The 21747-nt window shown below is 41.2% G+C and overlaps 1 protein-coding gene across 5 annotated transcripts in view; it reads left to right on the top strand.

The window, feature by feature from the left end:
- MCC (MCC regulator of WNT signaling pathway) overlaps nt 1–20535 on the top strand; it is a 195023-nt gene extending 174488 nt beyond the window's left edge. For all 5 annotated transcript variants that reach the window (XM_071580618.1, XM_071580617.1, XM_071580620.1 and 2 more), the window contains 4 exons: nt 2804–3010; nt 3951–4048; nt 15386–15508; nt 16531–20535. In XM_071580618.1, the coding sequence (XP_071436719.1) occupies nt 2804–3010; nt 3951–4048; nt 15386–15508; nt 16531–16711 (609 nt within the window). In that variant the 3' untranslated portion in view covers nt 16712–20535. The remainder of the gene's footprint in view (nt 1–2803; nt 3011–3950; nt 4049–15385; nt 15509–16530) is intronic.
- The last annotated feature ends 1212 nt before the right edge of the window (nt 20536–21747 follow it).

Here is a 21747-nt window from a genome sequence, read left to right as displayed (position 1 = left end):
TGACTGCAAGTACTAAATATTCCTCAATATTCAATTAATTAGTCCTGAAATTACTGCTGTGTTTGATGTTTGAAGCTTCAGAATTTGCATAAATTTTCTTAAGTGGAGTCGTCTGGAAGAGTGACCACTTGCTACCTACCTCCTCCTTCAGAGTTTCATTTGTAAGTGCCACTCGTGCTTTAGGCACACACTCTATAATCAGATGTGTTAGACTGAGATGTTTCACAGCGACCTATAATTAGAAGAGGAGGATAGTAAATATACAAAGGTGACATTGTCATTTAAATTAAATTTAGATACTATCTTTAGAAAGCATATTTTCATGGGAAAAAATGGTGCATATGTAAAGACTAACTCTAAACTACTCTCTGAACTACCATCCTGCCTCACAGATTGTATGTGTCCATACCACAATCCTCAACTGTAGTTTTAATTTTTAACTTCAGCCTTTCCATGCCTACCTGTTCCTTCCCTGAAAGCCTCTGTAAGATGCTGTCTGACAGTTTTTCCACTTTTCCCTTGCTTTTTCCCCTGCTTTGTCTTTGCTTCTTCACTTCCAAGTCACATTGTTTTGACATGAGAAAGCTAAACATATGGGAGGTGCATGATATGTCTTCTGAGACAGGATGCGAACTGGTGAACTCATATATGATGAGCTAAACTTACTGTCTTCATAAACAAAGGAATTAACCACTGATCCTCAAATATATTTTGAGCTTGGATATGTTAAAATTAAAATAAGTTAAAATAAAATAAGTGAAAAATTTTAGGTGGTGAGAAAAATCAGTTCCACAGATTCACTGTTGTAGTAGTTAAATTCACTTTTTTATTTTAGGAAATAGATGTCCCTTCTTTCTAGGCTGAATTTTACTGGCTTCAGCTTCCAGCCAGGGAAGATCCTGTCATGATAATCATCCCACTGTCAAGAGTATCTTTAAGTCATATAAGTGCCAAAATATTCTGTTCAAATTACTTCTCAGCCTTCACTAAGCAGGCTAAGTAGATTAATGGCTTTAGAAATAGAGGCTTAAGAAGCTAAATGCATATTCTTGAGTATATCAGACCATCCAGTTCAACTCCTGTAACTACATTTCATTATTATTATTTATCAGTATTATTTACATATTTACCGTTGACAAAGGAAATTAATGGTAAATTTGCCTAACAAGTAAATTTGTGTAAACTACATTGAATGAAACTGGTTGTGCTTCTAACCTTCAGTTGACAAACAAGCAGATGAATAAATCAATTACTTTAAAGCTCATGCAAACCTTTCCAAGCCTCAGGGTTTTTAAGATACGGATTTTTTTTTGTGTATTGTTGGCAATTCAGAATAAGCCAGTGATTACCTGTGGTGGTTGTTAACTCTGACGCACTGCTTACACTTATTCCAGACAGCAAATTTTTGGTAGGAATGTAGATTCTCTTCTACATAGAAGGTTAATCTAAATTTGTGTTTGTATCATCTTTATTAATAATGGCTATAATACAAAAAGCATCATGTTTGAAGGAGAATGTTAAGATACCTCTGATATTTTTGTGATTATATTTTTTTATTGATTTAGAAAAATTAAAAATAGTGACTTGTTCCTAGGCTGGCCACAAAACAAGGTGTTTACACAATGAATGTGTCTAGAACTAAATGGTAATACAGAAAATGTCTGCATTAACTCAGTATTCACCCATGAGGTGAGCCAAGCCAGCTCAACAGTGAGAACATGATTCTAGGTTATAAGGTTTTGGTTTTTTTTTGCTTTGGCAGCCTTCTGTTTGTGGTTTTTAGCATAATGTAAATTATGTTTTAGTACAATCTCTAAAAGATTTTGTGGATACTGGGGTTTTCTGAGTTCAGAAAGTAAGTAGGCATTTAACTGTAGAAGAAACTTGGCTGAAGTGTTTTTAAACACAAAGATGCTCTTGGTTCAGGATGCCCATCAGCTGCTTTTTGTGGGAGGCTGCCATCGCATGCTGAAAGAAGGGTCATTGCACTCATGTGCCCAGCCACTGTCAGACAGATGTTAAAACAGAGGTCTGTCCCCGGACAGCAGTTACTGTGTTACAGTAGGTGACAGTCCTGTCATGAACATCAGAGTGGCAGAAGAATTGCGCACAATAATGGGCTCTCAGAATTGAGCTTCCTTCTGTGAAGTACCAGTGTCCATCTTCTGTGGGTCATATTTATAGAAGAATGTGAATGCAATTTTGTCAAACTAAGTTGTGTGTAGTTGGGATTCTGGCCATCTAGAGAAGGGAAATTAAAAATCGGCATCTGATGGTGCCTATCCAAGTTGCCCTTTTTGACTAACTTATTCTATCACAGAGACTGGTATTATAAGGAAGGAATATGTGACCTGTGTGTGCTGTCCTGGTCTCTCAAACTCCTTCCACTCTTATGAGATAAATTCTTATGTATCAATAAGAAACTGAAACCTGGAATTTAGGGAGTTTTTTGACAGGAAAGTAATACACTCGTGTTTTTAAGAGAATGGTCTCTGAAGGGTAAAGTAGAACCAAAGAAATTTCAGCAGCTGTGACAACTCTCAGATCCGTGACAGTCTAGTTCAGCACCACACTGGCTGCTCTGAGCTCATTTCCGAGGCTGGTGAAGAGGTAGCACAGCTCATCGTACACAGACTCAAGATATTCTGGTTTCTTGGCAAATATCCTGTGTGATTATAGCACTGATAGTGTTCTTTATGAAGAGAACGCTTGGGTTATGGGAGTGGATGAAAATTGTGTAACCTTGGCTTCCTTTAGAAATGTAGTCCCATGAAGCAGCATACTGATCATCTTTCTTCAACAGGAGGAGATGGCAGAGCTCAAGGCACGGCTTTACCTGCTGGAGAAGGAGAAGAAGGCATTGGAATTGAAACTGAGCACTCGAGAGGCCCAGGAGCAGGCTTACCTGGTCCATATCGAGCACTTGAAGTCTGAAGTGGAAGAGCAAAAAGAGCAGAGAATGAGGTCTCTCAGCTCAACCAGCAGTGGAAGCAAAGACAAATTGGGCAAGGTCAGCAGTCAGACTGTTTCCAAAGTATATACCCCTCCCGATAGCAGTCTTTAGCATGTTAATCCTTCTCCTCTTTTGTCCATATGTAGATCTTTTCTCTCTTCAGTTGTTAGATGGTTCCTTCCGTGCTGTGACTTACAAGGACTTTGCAGAATTGCTGTTAAGTCTGGGCTAAAATAAGGTTGTTTTGAGGAGGAGTACCACAAGGCCAGTCTTGCCAAACATAAACGTTGCTGTGGCTGAACGTTTCTCTTGCCTGTTGCCACTCACTGGAAGGGAGGGAGTCTAAGAAAAATGCCATCCTCCTCCAGTCACAAAATTTTTTAAAAAATTAGCTGTAATTTCTTTTAAGAAGTTACAGCATTGTAATGACAGTCTCTCTCTCCATGTCTGTAATAATTTGAGAATGAAGACTTTTCTCTCCTTAGTCTAATGCAAAATAAACAGATTTCTGCATTTACTGTAATAATTTGCATTAAGAAACACACCTAGAAAAGCTTTAGTCCTCTTACTGTAGTGCTGTGTTCCCACAAAAATCCCTCAGTAATGTGTTTAAAAACAAAATCCAGAGCTAGTGTGTAACTGTCTTTCTTACTTGTTTTGGCAATGCATCATCTGAGTATTTTGATCCCAGTGTTTCTTTTTTTGAAGTGTGGTGTCAAAAGAAATATAGGGAAGCCACCAGCAGTTTTGCACACTATAGCAGAATTCTGCATCTCGGTGAGCTGTAGTGGTTTAGAAAACATTTAGAGGGATTTGTGAAGTGTTAATCCGTTTAGTCCATTTCTTGGTATGTTGATACCCTGCCCTGTTGCTGTAACATTGTAATGTTTATTTCACCTTCTTTTTTAAAAGTAGCTGTTAACTAAAGAGTTTTCAGAATTTTCCCCGCTAAGATGGTAAGCAGTTTCAAACCAGATGGCCTTTCCTCGTTTCTCAGGAATGCAGTGATGGCACCGCAGCACCATTAACCCTTGCTGAGCTGAGACCATACACCGAGAGCGAACTGACTGCTGAGCTGACAAACGCACTCCGACGGTAAGCAGCTTCCCTCACCGGGGACACCACTTGTCCTGTAAGCCCGGGGCACAGTTTAGTTCTGAGCCTTCACTTTTACCCTCGGGGGACTTTAAGAGTGATCACAGATGTGTCCCGTGAGAAGGAAAACGATCAAAGGGCTTCTAATGTTTCCCTCTCTTTTGCTGTTGTGCTTTAGCTGATTAAAGTCCTCACACGGTGCACAGCTCCGTTCTCCTTGGCTTCTCTTGAAATTTAGAAGTCCAAGAAACCCTCCAAATGGCTGTAATGGCTGTTTCTGGCCAAGAGTGAGACACCAAACACAGACATGGCTTATCTTGTGTGCATACTGAAAACCTTTAGTGAAGACAGAATTTGCAGTGTGATCTTGGGTTAAGAAGGTAGGTCACAGGTTAGAACTTGGGTAGGACTTAAAGGAGTGGGAATTGCTGGAATTTTGATGACTCAGATACTCCATTTTCCTCCTGAGTATGTAAGTGGAGCCACAGTTCAATTACAAATGACATTGTGTGAAGCATTAGCTTTCCAATGGGAGCAAAAATTGATGTCTTGACAAACTGCTTTTATCAACAGCCAGGTTTTAAGCCTGAGCTTTCAGTACAGTTATACATTAGCTAGATATTTGTTTGTGCAGCAATTTTTGCTGCACCAGCTATGTGGTAAACTTCATGGCAAAGGTACTCACTGTTTTGATGGTTATTTCAGTAGTTGTTCCACCTTTTCTAAGAAATGGCTGTCTAATATCTAATCTGGTTCTTATATTTAGAACCTGTCCAATATGCTTCTAAGAATTTTGACTGGCAAGGGCGTATTTTGTTTCTCTGGTGTTCATACCCTCTTTAATGGTGCAGTGTCCTTTCAGACAGCTGTAGTGTTTCATTCCAGAGATCCTTTTTTCATAGGTGCAATGTGTGGAGTGCTTATGGTCACTTAAGCCTGAAAGGCATTATATAAATATAAAAATGTAAGATTCTTACCACTACAGAATCCATACATTTGATACCATTTGTTTAGTGGTCTGGCACTTGCTGAGTACTGAGTTTGGATGCAGGAAACAAAATTCCGTGGTTAAAATAATCAGAAACGTCATTTGTGTGTGGGCAGATAAAACCCATCAAAAAAGTAATTTACATAAACATTGCATAGAGCCACTGGCCTCCCCCACACTCCCACTCCAAAGCCCTGGTGGGAGCTGCTCCACCAGCATTTTCTGTCTTCACTCAAGATGGGGCTTTTTCCTGTTCTTGTCAATTGCTCCTGGATTTCAAGAAGATGTCAATGACCTTAGCTAGCAGAGGCTTGAGTATAGTCATGAAATGTGGTTTGCTGACAACACAGAGAAAACAACTTTGCTTTATCTACTAGGCCTTAACTCGATTAGCATGGATTTCCAGCCAGGGGCCTCGCAAGTGCAGTTCGTCAGGCAGAAATGGGGAAGAAAAATAATCGGATTAAACTGTACATAAATTGTGAAGACTCTCTGTGTAATGGAAATACGACTGTACTAAATGTGATTCCTGCTGCCAGTGGGGCTCAAGCACAGTTCCCTCAAGCTGTGGACAGGGTATTTTTCTCCCTAATCAGTGTGCCAACCCAAATCAGGCTGAATGCTTAGTCCTCCTTACCCTGAAGTCTTCTCTCAAGATCTGTCTAGCACCTGGAGAAAGCTTACTGCAACCTGTTTAGCCACAGCTGCCCTGAAAAATACCAGTAGTTCTTAACTGCTCTTCTGAGTAAATGAACCCTCAGATATCACAGAAAAATATATACCATCATGGATTCACAAAAGAGTTCTAAAAGGAATCAAAGTGCATTTTCCTCTGCAAGAGCTGCAGCAATGCAGACTGGTCTGAAGTGGCTTCGATATCTTTAGGAATGAAGTAAACTTAACTCCATGCAGTTAGCATATGCCAATCCCTCAGTACTCTTCCTGCTGCCTGTATGGGAAAACAAGTCCTGGCACTGTGTGTGAACCAGGAGAGATCCTGCCGGCTACCCTGAGTACCTTCCTCACCTGCCAAAGATACAGGACCAGAACACAAAATAAAAAAAATATTTTGCCCAGTAGCTGTGTTTTCTGGGGGACAGGAGGGAGATGTGAAACAAGTGAATATCATGCTCTGTAGTCTAGAGGCAGTGCTGAAATGGCACCATTCAGAAGCGTTTCAGTGCTGGTTACAATTTGTTCACACTTTCAGCAAATGGACCTATCTATTCCTTCTCCAGGTACTAGACACTGGTGTAGGGGACAACAGTTGCAAGGATGGGGACAAAAATCCATTTGCTTTTGAGTCTTTCGGTTTGTCAGAGCATGTGATATCAATCAGCAGCGCTGCTTCCTGTCCCCTCCTCATCCTGTCTTTACAGAGACTAAAGCCCTGGCAGTTCCCCCCTCTGCTGCTTTCCCATTGTGTCCTCTGTTACCGCTAAATTGTCAGGTTCTTCTCAGTTAATCGAAGCGGAGTGAAACCCAAATAAAACAGCAGGACATAGTTGGTGTGGGTTTTGGTCTAGTTTGGAAGCATTTATTTGTTCATAGTCTGTAAATAGCCATGCAGCAGAACAGTCTTATCCACAGAGGTAGGTTGGCTTCTCTCTGCATATGTGGATATTTTTGTAAATCTGGAATCCAGCATCGTGTTATGAAGCTTACCAAGTTTTCATTGGTATCACCAGAAATTCAAGGCAAGAGCTGTTCTTCGTCTACTATTTCATAATGTATTTGCTCTGTTATGACTCAGGGTTTCCTAGGGTAGTGTTCAGCATTAAAACCCATCTTATCAGCTTTTCACAGAAATCACTTTTCCATGATAGCTATGCTAACTAGTAGAAATGCAAATTATCTGAGGGTTCTGAGCTTAAAAGCTACATCTAGGTTAACAAATTTCTGGTATTGCAAGCTAAGCCCACTGTTTTAGAGACACATTCTGTCCCAGCCAATCATAAATACTTTCTGCCAGAGGCTTTAACAGTTTTACTTTTCCATCTCTTTTTCTTGGTGGAATGATGGACTGTTTCAATAGACATGAAGCCTCTTTTTTTTAGTTTGACACATCCATAAACAAGCTTGTTGGCAGGAAATATTTTATTCTGGGGAGGGCAAAAATGTATTCCCAGCAGCCTCATGACCTGGCACTGACACCGTGATGATTGTGCCAGAAGCCTTTTTTATGAGAGAGAGGCTGGTTGAATACTCCAAAATCAGACCCGTGCCAGTCTTCTAGGGAGACTTAAAGCAGTATTGTCCTTGGTGGTTCATTCTGCTCTGCTGTGGTAGGACAGGGAGCACCGTGTATAACTTGCATGAGTTTGTAATTTCACAGGCATGTACCAGGTTATGCACTAATGCAGGTAAATGCAGTGGAGATGGCAGGAAGGATTAGAGAGGCATAAGAATTCCATCTTGCTTTAGCAGGAGGATGATGATAGTGATACACCTAGGCCTTGGTAGAAATGCTGTGATTGTTGAGGTCCTCCTACAGTCTCTTCTTGTATTTCCAGTTGCTGATAGCTCTTCTGTCTGTGTAGGGTTGTATTTTGTTTACTTATTTAGACAATAATTTACAAGCTTTAGAATACTTGGCCAGGAAGGATCTGGCAGTACTACATTAAGGACCATGGCAGGCAAAACACTTTGTGACTAGACTGTTGTGACTTGACCTGTGTCATCATTTGGCACAAAATTATGATCTTTGATGGTTATGCAGTTGTGCAGGGTTACATTAATTGTGCCAGTCTAGACGAGTTTCAGTATCTCCCTCACAAGAGTGACTTTCCATCTGGCAAGACAACAAAGAAGCTATGCATTTATCTTGTCTGATGACTTCTAAACTGAGAGATAACACAGTGAGTGATGCTGCTAATGGGGAAGTCACCATGGAGAGGGGAAAAAAGTCCCAATCAGTAGAACTGGCAAACAGTTCTTTTGCTCTTAATAAAAAGTACATTTTGCACAGAGTATGGTCCTGCCTCTCCAGCAGTGGAAGCTGCAGGTATTTCTAGTAGGTATTTCTAGTATTTCTAATTCTCATGCTATTGCAATAACTTCCATGTGGCTATTGAGACACAGTAATGTTGATTGCAATCTTTGGTCCTTATGCCTGTCTGAAGACCACAGCTGTGTTTTGTGCCATATTTCCCTTCAGAAAGCAACCATTTCAATGGAAAGCTGTGGCCAAGGTGTGACAGTGACTATTCTCTGTCATGGTGTCAGGGAGAGATAGATCAAGCCACCTTCCTTTATTTTATACTTAGTAAACTTCATGTTGTGGCATCTTAGCTTGGAATGTTTTCAAGGGCCAGCTTTAGTTTCATGATAGCAGGATCCAGAATTCTGTAGAAGCATAATTGAAATTCAGCCTGTCTTGACCATGAGGAAGGCTGAGTCTTGGAAATGGAAGTAGAAATGCCTAAAATTAAGCATATTATAATGATTAAGATTTAAAATTACTCTTAAGACTCATACTGATTCGTAAAGTCCTCTTCTTCTTCAACTAAAGTGCAGGAAGAACATACAGCGGATAAAAGAGGAGAGAGGGAGTCAGGGTCTGTGCTGGAGCTGCTGATTCATCCTCAGTTGCCTTTTGTTCAGTTACATTTGCTTATTTCTGTTCTCTAATTGTCACATCCATTAAATGAGGAGATAAGCAACTCTGAGACATGTGAAAGCCAGACACTAGCATGGATTGTAGTCATTGCACATTTCAGAGTTGTCTTTTTTGTGACTGTGTTGTGTCCTGCTGTGGTTTCCCTTGGCTGCCTGAGGGGTTCAGGAGGCAGAGGCTATCTCTGGAAATCCCTCTGGAGAGTCCCACTGAGAGAAACCTTCTCACAAGAAGAGAAGTGACTCATGGTGCTATAAGGACAGATTCCTCAGAAGCACTTCAAGGAGCTGGTTTTTTACATGCATCACAGACAACCATAATTTTTCTTTTTCTCTATTTTTGACATGGAATAAGTAGTTCTCCTTACCACAATGTGGTTATCTGAACTGCTGAGCTGCTGTGCACTTGGTTATAATTGTCCCAGAGAGCTCCAAATAGCTCCAGGTCTGGAGAGTTTCCAGGCAGGGCTGGCAAAGCTGGGTGGGATGTTTGAGCAGTGAGTGTGGTAGGTTTGCTGTTGTCTCCCTCCAGGGCTGTTCTCCCTTTCTGCTGCCCGTCTGTCGTTTCCAGCACCACACCTGGCCTGTCTCCCCACTACAGGTGGTGTAACACATTCTTGTGGTACTGTCTGGGTTTTGAGATCTGCTCTAAGCATCTGACAGTCAGCAGAGAAAAAAAAAAAGGCAGTACAGTATTTTACACCAGCAACGTGTTTTTTAAAGCACATTTAGTCTTCTCTGTGTTCAGAAAAGTCTCCTTTTACACGGGGAGCAGCCAGCACAGGTGATGCTTGAGGAGGTGAGCTAGCAAGACATGACATTTGGAAAGGGTGATTTTAATACTTTTTGGGCATTTGTTCAGTATTGCTTTGTTGCCTCTTTAGAAAATTTATTATATATTAATTGTTTTCCCTAGTAGGCCAACCCAGACCAGTGAGGCAAACATGCATTTCAATTAGCTTGGGGATTCTGCTTGCCAGCCTGATGTAGGATGTTAGTTTAAACTGCTGATGAAAAGAGAATGTATCTGCATTCCTTTTAAATGTCCAGCTGTTATCTCTTGAGAGGAGAGGAGTCAAATGCCTAGAAAAAACAATCGTGTCACCCTGTTCAACTGGAAAAGTCAGTGAGGGATCACACCGGGCTCACAAGCATATTAGGAAAGGGAGTGGGAGTGAAGTGTGGGATGGAAGGTGTGTGCTCCCCTGCAAAGCAGGGACCTGGAATATAGTTCAGGATCACCAGAGAGGAGGTGCCTCTCCCTCCTCCCCTTCCCAAGACCCAGATGCCTGGGGGCTGCCCTGCCTGCATGGATACCTTTGCCCAGGAAACCTCGAGCCTCTGTCCCCTTGGACTGGCTGCCCGACTGCTGCTGGTGCTGCTGCCTCAGGGTTTTGTGTCTGCAGAGCTCAGGGAAAGGTGCTGAGTCGAAGGCAATGGTGCCACTCCAACGGCTGAGCCAGGGTCTGAAGGGATCTGCTTGTGTCCAGCAATGTCCCTTGCACTGTAAAAGGATGTCCCCAGGGATGGCAAGGCTGCTCTGCCCTGCTGTGGGAAAGTTTCTCACCTCTTGATTTGGAGAGAGCTTATTGCTCCTCTTTTGCTTCAGATTTGGCAAGAGCTGTGGTGCTCTGACCCCAGGGCAGGGGGTGGTAACTAGTGCTTTTACAGGAAGGAGAACTAGCTGGGTACACTCCAAGCCAGGGGCAGAAAAATCAACATTTTCATGCCAGAGAAGAGCAGCTTCCTGTTTGCAGCACTGGGGAATTTTCAATGAAATGAACAAGGGCAGGAAAATCTGGGAAGACTTTAGCTTGTGAAACCCAAACATGTCTGGAAATGCCCAGACAGGAGAGAAAATATAAGGTGTTCATGACCTTGCTTACATGACTGTGTGCCAAACATGGTGTCACTGCATAGTCCCCAAATTGACAGAAACTGCAGAAATATGCCCAATGTTACATATTTTCCTTTATGGCTCTGGCAGAATTCCCCACTCTCTCCACTGGTAGCCTTGAAACCAGAGAACACTGGTTTAGCCCCTTCTTATTCAACCATCCTGTAAGTCTGAAACAAAAAGCCCTTGAAAACCACTGAGCAACTGCCCACTGAGTGTTTTGATTGTGAAAATAGAAAACAAAAGTCTTTTTTACTAGCATATTAGGCGTTTCACTGAAAATACTGTTTTTATGTTGTTGGCATAGGCTGTAAGACTCTGAATACACTTATTCTGAGCTTTTCCCTGGAAAGGGAGCAGTCAGGGATTTCCCCAGCTGACTTCTGAAGTGCCCCGCAGCAGAGAGCCCTTGTGCTGGAAGTGAGCCATGCCCTTAGATCATAGGCTCGTTCCCTCTTCTGGGAATACTTGCTCATTTTCTCTGTGCACGCAGGGTGTCAAGGCTATGTTTTCTGCAGCTCCAGCTGCAGTAGCCACTTGGAGGAGGGGCTGTTGGGAGCAAAAGCTGTGCTTGCTTCTGCACCCCAGTAGACCTGTGAGGTGACAGGCTCACAGAAATTGTTTGCTCTGAAAAATACACAATCAGTGTTTTCTTGAGATCCATACAGGTCTGTACTGCAGCTCTGGGATGCAATAGCAGTGTGTAAGCCTTGTGTGTGAGCTCTGGACTCTGGAAGACTGGCAGCAGAAGGCTGTGCCACAGCCACGTCATGATCCCTATTGTAGGATGTTCATGTGGTTGTCACATCAAGTGCAGTTTCATCCCTGGTGTGCAGCTTTGACATCTCAAAAATGCTGCATATGACTGTGACTGTTGTTTTAAAATATTCTGCCATAATAAGCTTGTAGTGACTGATTTTTCATATCCTGCTGATTTGAAAGAGCAATCAGGAAAGTGAAGTGGTGCTGGAAATCCTGTAAAGATGTTAACCCTCTACTGCATTAAAGGAAAACAAATAGCACCTCAGGATTCATTATCACTCCAGCTGACTGCCTAACCAAGCAATAAGTTTTGAAGAGAAACAAATAAGGACAATTCTTTCTAACCAAACTGAGGCAATCAGTGATAGAGACGGAGGGAAGTGGGAGAAGTTAGCATTGTGAGGCATGAGATTTTTAGGAAGGGGCAGAGAATTTCATGGCCACCCAGTAAGGTACAGCTCTGAGGTTTTTCATCTGCTGCTAAAACAGAAGGTGCAGCACTCTGGGGAAAACCTTACATGTTTTTTGCATGTAATTTTCAGTAACCAAGTGTATGTGCATCTCCATTCCCTGACTAAACTAAAGTTTTACTGTGCCTTTACTGCTGCTGCTGGCTGTCTGCTCAGGTGTTAATTGTTCTATGAAATGTCTCTTGAAGGAAAGATATTTAGATAGGCATTTTTAAAATCAGGAACAGAAGGTGTAAAAATAGATCCTATGGACTGAGGGCTTTTTAATATTTTTGAGACATGTTAGTACGTGCAATCAAACCACCAGTTGCTTTCCATGGGCTTAAAGTTGAGTTGGTGCTGTTTCATTGACTTCAAAGCCAAAAGGAATATGTGTATTTCACTGATGCAAATGTAAGTTTGAGTCATCTGTAGATTTGAAGTATTACTTACTGTTACATATTTAGCTAAATGGTTCAGATCTAGCATATGGAAGTTGTTTAAGTAGCTTGTGGAGGGCCAGTGTGCTGGCTGTGTCTTTGACAAGCAGCAAGATTAAGGATATTATAGACCAAAAGTGAAGAAATTGATGTTTAGCTGAACAGGACTGGCTGAAAGGTGTGAGTGCAAAACAGACAAAAGGTGATGGAATTGTTTTATCAGGTAACAGTCACCATAGCAACCAAACTTTACATGCCTGACAGAGGCTCCTCAAAGTCTTTCTGCTGTGTTTCTTTTCCACGCAGCTTTTGTTACAGCAGGTGTATCAAGGACTTGAGCTGCAGTGAACTGTGTCTCTGCAGGGTGTTTTCCCAGGTGTGCAGAGCTTTCACAGTCATACCTTTTGTTGCACATAATGTTCAGTCAACCTCATGTGGTTTTTAGATTCCTCTGGCCACCCAAAATCTGTGCGTGTTTATTTTGTTGGACTTACTGTTCATGCCAGCTCGCTGTGGTGAGTGTGGTGCTACTGAGCCTTCCCAGAGCCTCTGACTGTGGCAACCTTTGGAAAGGACAAGCACCAAATTTACTCTGCTCTGTTCTTCATATCAGTGGTGCCTTTCCACAAACACATTAGGTCTGGCCTCTGCCAAATCTGATGTTTTCTTGTTAATGTTCTATTGTAAGCAAAAAATTGATTTTTTCCCTCCTGTTTCCTTTGCAGAACACAGACTTTGACTGTAGACTATACTGAGTCTTTCTGACTGCTGAAATAGGATATAAGAAATAAAATTTGTATTTGAGGTGGATGGCGGCGAGCTTCTAACTGCTCAGGAAAAAGATTGCATTATCTGAAAAGAGAGATCATGTTCCTTCAATGGAAGGGATGTACAAAGAATACTGATGGTTTTTCATCAACAAGGCCCTTCTTATGTCCTTTTCAGTTTGGCCAGTAAACCAGCGTCTGGGTTTGTTGGGATAAACTGCTAACTTGGAATATTTCCCCGTCTGACTTTGTGAAAGCCCTTCTGTTGCTGCTGAAGCCGAGCACTGTCCTTGTCTCTGGCGATAAAAGGCTGCCATAGCCAGGCCACCCTCGGAACTGCAGCCTGGTGAGCTGGATTCGAGGAGCATCCCTGTGGGCTGAGCAGAGCTGGGGAAGCTTCTAGGGCATTCACTCCCCGTGGGCTTGCGTGGGAGTTAGCACAAGTCTTGTTACTGAGATAGAACCCAGAGAAAGAGGCCAATCACTGCAAAGCAGTTCTGGACAACAAAGCACAGACAAATGTCTCCATACAAACACACAAAGTTCCCAAGTGTAAAATTTGATAATGCAAAATCTGCGACCCAGTTGAACACAGCTCCATGTCATTCTCAAAAACCATATTTTTCTTTTCTTTTTCATTTCCCTCCCCTTTCCCCCCAAACCTGCTGTGGTTTATTTTACTCTGGGCTGTCTATGCTGTGAGGCTGGTGAAGGGACTGGAGCACAAGTCCTATGGGGAGAGGCTGAGGGAGCTGGGGGTGTTTAGCCTGGAGAAGAGGAGGCTCAGAGGTGACCTCAACACTGTCTAGAACTACCTGAAGGGAAGTTCTGGCCAGGTGGGGTTTGGTCTCTTCTCCCAGGCACTCAGCAATAGGACAAGGGGGCACGGGCTCAAGCTCTGCCAGGGGAAATTGAAGTTGGAGAGCAGAAAAAACTTCTTTCCAGAGAGAGTGCTCAGGCATTGGAATGGGCTGCCCAGAGAGGTGGTGGATTCACCATCCCTGGAGGTTTTTAACCTGAGATTGGCTGTGGCACTGAGTGCCATGATCTGGTAAAGTGACTGGAGTTGGAGCAAGGGTTTTTTCCAGCTCAGTCCATTCTATGATTCTGTGGGTCATGGGAAAGGCTCCTGGGTCTCCACACCAGCACAGAGTCCCATGTCTGTGCAGGAGTGGCCTGGGCAGCCATCAGCTCTGAGCAGGGACCTCCCCAGGAACAAGCACCTGTCACATGCCACATGCTTACCTGTGCTAGGAAATGCTTTTTGCAGCCAGCTTAATCCCGAGGCTGTAATGCTTGCTCCTCTACAGAATTTCTGTCTCATTTGATTTTTTTTCCTTTGTGGAGACACTTGTGATGTAAAAATACTGTAAGGTACCTTGCTTCCATTTTGGCACTCTTCATGTAATTAGCTTTTGGTTCATAGTTTGTAAGTTTTAGTAACTATATCAGGATTCTAAGCCTCACCATTCTGTCTTGTTTGAATGAAAGAAGAGTTTCTCATAGAAGAAAATGCCTGTGCTCTTTATTCTTTTGTTTCTCTTGTGTTTGTGCTTCTGTGTCCGCACTCCCCTGTCCTGTTCCTAACTTTTTCTGTTTCTCACTGCCACATGGACCAGACTTGCTGGCTTGTTAAAAAAACTAGTCATCTGCTGTAATACAGAGTGTATTTATATTTATTCTCAAGTATAGACTACTTGAGTAAATTTGAGGCAGTAACTGAAATGAATGGAATTGCTCACAAGATGGGGAAACACTGGCAGCACAGCTTGCCCAGAGGGCTAGTGGATGCCCCATGCCTGGAGATATTCAAGGTCAAGTCAAACGGTGCTTAGGGCAACCTGAACAACCTGATCTACTTGACAATGCCCCTGCTTATTGCAGGGGAGTCAGACTAGGTGACCTTTGGAGGTCCATTCCAACCCAAACCATTCGATGGTTCTCTGAGTAAAAAGAAATTTGTTTAGTAAATTATGTTTAATAGCAATCCTGATATGCTATTTTTAATAAAATTTTTATATGATTGCCATGATTTGTGGGTACCTTTGGTAGTTTCATGTGCTGTTTCATTCAAGACACAGTAGATGGAATGTTCCAGGTATTCTTAAGCTTTCATTTATGTATCTTTGTGCTTATTTCTTAGTGTGATTCAATATATACAAGACTATGATCTACCAGAGAAGTTTGTTTTCTGTTTTGTCTGCTGTATCTCTGATCATATGTTCTAAGATGGTGAATGTTAAAAATACCAATCTTTGGGAAAGCTAAATGTAAGAACTACCTCCTATATTAACCAAATAGTAATACAGGAAATATTTTCAGCCTGTCAACCCAGCACAGGATAACTGTTTGTGGACTTGCAAGCTAAAGTGTTATTTCTGTTTTGAAGAGTTTTCTACCTCCTTTTTTCCTGATCCAGGGAGAAGAAACTGAAAGCTAGAGTGCAGGAGTTAGTGAGTGCTTTGGAGAGGCTCACGAAGAGCAGTGAAATCAGGCATCAGCAGTCTGCAGAATTTGTTAATGACCTTAAAAGGGCAAACAGGTAAAGAATCTACCAGCAGACGGATGCACCATTGTGGTTTTTTTGTTGTGCTCTGGCAACGCACTGTAATATTCCCCTTAATGAGAAGTTTCTGGATCCTTGTGTTCACACACATTGACTCTTTAAGGCTCTAGTTAGAGATGTGGGAAATGTAAACCTTCCAAGCAGGCCTCTGACAACTACATAGGTAAGAACAGAGATGGGGAAATAGGTTAATCTTAACAGAGTTACTAGTAAACGCACAATTAAAAAGCAAAAGATTTATCAATCTTTTACTTTGTTTTAAACTGCTCCCTTTTCTTTGGCTCCAGCCTCTTCAATATATCTCTTCAATTATATCTCTTGGATATAGTCACACTTAAACTGTATTTCTCACTCAGGGTGTTTTACTGGCACTGTATTTGGATGGACTAGGAATCTGGTGGACTGCAGCTGCCCTTCCTGCAAGGAGCCTATCACTCACAATGTAGTTTTCCTTAAATTGTATTTGAAAGTCTTTGTGGTGAAAAGCAATATCCACCTCAAGCTTTCCTATTCAATCAAAGTGGAGGCACAGAACCTTCTCAGCCGCTGATAAATTAGCACAAGATGCCATCGTCTGAATGTGAATGTGATTTTTTGAAATGGAAAATGCAAAATCAGTTCTGGATTTTCTAAGCAGATTTTGACCATGCAATGTTTCTATAAATGATTAGATGCTTAATGTTGTGGTATCCTCACTCACAAACAGTGCTCTGCAAGGTCATCATCAACAGCCTCTGTCTAAACATGTTTTCTTTACCAGTTTACTGGTAAAAGTGTGTACTTTTCCCCAGAAAAAAACATAGATGTTAGCATTGAGCTGGATTTGGACCAATAAGGTTTAGATCTAATCCATTTTAAAGCACTGCTAAATTTTAGGAAGATGATTGATACCTAAACTTTGGAGTTCTCTGAAGGTGGGGTTTTGGCATGGATTTTTTGTGATACTTGCTATGAACAAGACTTTTCAAATTACTTTATATTGCCTTGTGTTTTAACAGCAACTTGGTAGCAGCTTATGAAAAAGCAAAGAAAAAGCATCAAAATAAGCTGAAGAAACTGGAATCGCAAATGATGGCCATGGTGGAGAGACATGAAACACAAGTAAGGATGCTCAAACAAAGAATAGCTTTACTGGAAGAAGAGAACTCCAGACCACACACCAATGAAACCTCCCTTTAAGTGCATCTCTTTAGAAGATGCTTAGTGCCATTACAACTTACTTTCTTTTGAAGGCTGACTTTTAGGGAGCTTCAAACGCTAAAAGTTCTGACTGTCAGTGCCGACACACTTTAAGCACCATCTCTGGGATCCCAGAGAGGTGTCATGGGGATAATAAAAGTGTTAACCTTAAAAACTGTTTCATAATGTAAAATGGCAGTGCCTGAATTATCATGTTATAATTATGTACATTGTCTGTGTCATTATGTCTATATTCATACAGCTTCTTTTCCACTTTTTGTAAGTCCCATGGGTGACAGTGTCACACTGCAAAATAATTAATGCTAAGAGGTTTTCATTTGGGTAGTTTGGAGATCATTTGAGAGTTTTCCCAAGTGCTTAGCTCCCTCTGCACACAAGTCCATATTATATCCTCAAGACTCACTGTTATGGTTAAACCAACCAAATAGGGAGCTGCAGGGAGGGGAGATGACAGGCTGCCTTGCTTTTTTGCACCCTACTTGCAATACTGCTGCTCACAGTGCAGATCAGGCAGGAAAAGTCCTGTTGTTTGGGGAAAAAAAGCCAGGAAATCATAGTTGCATCTCTGAGAACCATGATAATGTTGTAGTTCTTACAGTTTGTAAGAGGGCTGAAGGCTGAGCTTCACCAGGCCACACAGATGGTCTGAGCCAAGGGTAGGTAAGAATGATAGAAGACCTCCTGGTAATTGTATTGCATGGTGTTTGAAACTACTTTGTAAAAGAGTTGTTTTTTCTTGCTATTACATTATAGCCAAGATTTTCTCCAAGAAGCTGGGCCAATCTTGTCACGTGTATAGTGCTTATTACAGCTTACTGTGATCAAGAGGTAGAATGTCTTCTTTTTATACTTTTTTTTTTGACCAAAAAAGGTACTTATTAGGAATGTACCTGTTTAATATTGAATACATAGGCACAAAACAATAAATGTGTAGGTGTATGGATATCCAACCACAAACAGAATGTGAATGGTGAAGTCTTCTTACAGCTTCTTAGGTTAGTTTTTGTTACCGCTAACATCTCTTGTTTAAATCACATCGTGTTACTGTATTATGAAACTGGCTGAATTGCAAATGTTGGCTTATTATGTTAATGAACATTAAGCAAATGATGGGGATCAGCTTGATTTCTGTAGGGTTCAAAATACAGGAATCTGACACAGCACCTGTTACCTTCAGAACCTGCTTGCTTTTGACAGAGTACATAAAACAGCTTCCATGTGTGTTCTAACAAACTGGAGTCCATTCACTGCACTAGCCTGCTTCTATGTTACACCTCTGCTTTGCACTTTTCAAGCTTATTTCCAGTACATCTGATTTCAAGAGTTGTTTATCCTTTATGCTTTACCTGTTGAGTTGCACTCCAGTTCTACAAGTGTATTTAGAATTATGATAACTTCTCTCATTTACTTCTCCCATTTCTAGTACTAAAGAAATATTTTAGAGGACTTTGACTGGTTTTGGCTACTGTTGGGTTAGGCCAAGCAGCCAAAATGTGGGAATTTGTGTCAGAATATGGCATTATTGTTACATCTTGGTTACATCTGAGACTGTAGCAGTTGGTGTTCATCTCTTTCCTTAGAGTAATTGTTCCTACTTCTCCAGAGCCTGATAAATCATCCACAAAACCAGTATCATACTGATTGATTGCAACAGCAAGTTAAAACACTGATGATTTCAAAATTTTTAGTTAGTGATGTCCTGGGACTGGCCAGTCCTCTTTCTCAAGGTAATTGCACTTAATTTATAATGTGAATGGAAATTTTTGCAAACCAGTCTGAGGGAGGAGGCACATTGATTTCTGGTGCCTTATGGTTTTTCCTAGCAGCTGTCTATGGTGTTTCCCTTTTTTTGACCAAGTTTCTCCCCAGCAGGAATGTGGGGTTTTGCCATAAGCTTCAGTGGTAGCTGAGCACACTTGTTTCTGAAGAAAAACAAAGAAAAGTATCCACTATGTCCTGTGGCAAAAACGCAGTTACACTTTTGTCTTCTGGCATCCGAAACATCCATGTGACTTGAGGTCATCTCAAAATGTCCGTGTGAGTACCTTTAAATGAAGAGGACTGGAAGCCACTACTGTACTGGATTTCCCTTTAGGCTCATTCTTTTTTTTTTTTTTCTTTTTTTTTTTTAATTTAGAATAACAGAATCTCACAATGTTTTGGTTTAGAAGGGATTTTAAAGATGATCTTGTTCTAGCCCTCTTTCCTGTGGGCAAGAACACCTCCCACTAGACCAGGCTGCTCATTGCCCCATCCAGCTTGACCTTGCACCCTTCCAGGGAGGGGGCATCCACAGCTTCTCTGGGCAACCTGTGCCAGGGTCTCACCACTCTCACAGTCAAGAATTTCTTCCATAAGAAAATGTCGTGGTAGTGTTTGAATTGAAATCTGCCTTTAAACAGTAGATACAAATTAAGAAAGCATAGAACCACAGAAACACAGAATAGTTGGAAGGGACCACTGTTGGGGTGATCTGGTCCAACCTTCCAGCTCAAGCCAGGTTTCCTGGAGCACGTTACTCAGGATTGCATCCAGATGGTTCTGGATATCTCCAGAGAGGGAGACTCCACAACCTTTCTAGTCTCTGCTCCAGTGCTCAGTCACCCACACAGTAAAGAAGTTCTTATGTTCAGGTGGAACTTCCTGTGCATCAGTTTCTGCCCATTGCTTCTCGTCTCATTGCTGAGCACCCTGAGCAGAGGATGGTCCACTCTCTGACACCTCCCTGCAGACACTGACAGACATGGATGAGGTTCCCTCTCAGTCCTTTCCTCTTGGGGCTGAACATGCACCTGGGTTTAGAGGCACAAAAAGCTGCTGCCATCCCTCAGTGCCTTTTTGAGGCCTGAAGATTTGCTGGTGCCATTTCACATTTACTGTGTTATCTTCCCTGCAGACTGTGCTGTTAAAGTGCTTTAAAATAAATTGTAAATCATCAGTAAATGTAAGCCATTTTCTTCCCATAAGGCTTGTAGGTGAAAAAGAAATACTGGTATCACACAGCCTCAGCAGTAGCCACAGTTTGCCAGACCACAAGTTTAGTCTGCCCAAGCAAGCAGCTACTGATTCATTTGTTGGAACACTGGAAAAGATCAGTAGGGAAGTGGTAAAAGGTTTAGTGTGATCATGAAAACTGTTCAATATTAATAATTAGCTGCATTTCCAGTGTAGCCATTAAAGTGGCACGAAACCTGAGAATAAATGTGAAACAAACTAAAATTCTGTTCGTGCAATTCTGAAATACACGAGATACACAAGTGTGCAATGCACCTGGAGTCACGGCAACTTAACTGTCTCAACACTTGTTGCAGAAATAATATATATGTAAAACAAAAGTAGGTGGTTCTTGCCAACAGAACCTAAGTCCATTCATGACTTGATTGGGTGGGGATTTTTTTTCTAAGTCACCAGAGTGCATGAAACTTTGTATCTCACAGCGTGCTCAGAAAAAAAAATTACTTTTTTTCTAATTATATGTATAAATCTTCACCAGCTTGAATGTACTGTTAGCTATTGCAAAGCACATGTGAATAAGTTTGCATTCATGTCAGTATTGTTCTACTGGTTTTATTAGGATTTTCTCCTCCTTTAATACTGCACCATACATTGTAACTTTAGAAATTTTTCATTGTACTGAAATTAGCTTTAAATGTGTTGCTATTTTTTAGTTTCCTAGCAGCCGTAAAATAGCTATTTTGTGTTTATTTGATATAGAATTGTAAAAACTGCATTTATTTATACAGAGGCATTTATAATACTTATTTTACAAATGTTCTTATATTCTGAATAAATTTCTAATGCTGTTCCTTTGCCCTGGGACTTGTTTTACCATGACTTGTCATCCTATTGTTGAATGGGACTGCCTGTAGGTATCCTAGACACAAAGGTACCTCATCTCCAAGGTAAGTTACTGATGAGATGGTCTGACATTGTCAGGGAAGTTACCAGAACAGCCATGAAAAGTTGGTAAGAACCCAGCTGAGATGTGGCATTACCTTAGTACTTCCCACAAATTCTCTACAGCTTCAATAAACACTTCATAGAAACAAAAGGACACACGTGAAACTGTTTCCACGCATCCAGTTCTTTTATTAACAAGTTATATAGACCAAAACAAAAAAAGGAAAAAAAACTAAACCCCTCAGTATTTCATAAATATTCTAGAAGTAGTGACTGTGAAGTTCACATAATTCCTTTGTCCAGTACATCCAGCACCTTTTTAATTTTCTTTTTCTTTCCACTGTGTTGAATGGGCTCCTCATCCACATTTGCAACTGACCTTAAAAAGTAATACTTCTATTCCTGGCACTGTGTAGAATCACTGATACTGACTGGCTTAAGGCAATACCTAAACTTTCCATGGTGAAAGAATAACCTGAACCAGCAGCACAGGTTTTATATTTCACAATGACCAGCAATCCTTATAGTCGTACTTCAGTAAGTTTATTTATAAAGTGATTTAATTTTACAGAGAAAAAATAACAATATAGAAGAAAATGCCAACTTCATTATAATTTTTTAAATGGTGTGCTTCAGTTTCTGAATCAATTTGTAGCAAAATCACAATCATCAGTACAGCAGATGTTACAGATAAAAATTTTATTTAATACAATTGAACAGGTAACTAATGCAGACTTTCATCAAAAGAACATAATTGAAATTGAAGAAAATCTGTAATGATTTCAACCTTATTAGCTGTACATACTTTCTACTTAATTAGCACTGATGTGCCACTTACATATGAGTGAGGAAAACAGATCAAGTTCTTGAGTTTAAACAAAGAGAAGGAAGACGCAACCCTTCATGCATAAGCCACATAATGAAACACTGGCTCCCTGTTTTCTGCCAGGCATGCAATGCTGCCCCCAAAAACTTTATCTTTTGGAAGCAATACCCGAGTCAGCCTGAGTGTCCTGCATTATGCCAGAATTAATGGACAACCCCCACCTTCTTCTGTGGAGTCTTTTGCTTTTAAATGTTAAAAGTGCCTTGGAAAGCAGCTAAACTGCTCCTCA

Source organism: Pithys albifrons, chromosome Z, assembly GCF_047495875.1.
Source record: "Pithys albifrons albifrons isolate INPA30051 chromosome Z, PitAlb_v1, whole genome shotgun sequence".
In the NCBI taxonomy this organism is placed as follows: Eukaryota; Metazoa; Chordata; class Aves; order Passeriformes; family Thamnophilidae; genus Pithys; species Pithys albifrons.
This window is presented reverse-complemented; position numbering and strand designations above follow the sequence as displayed.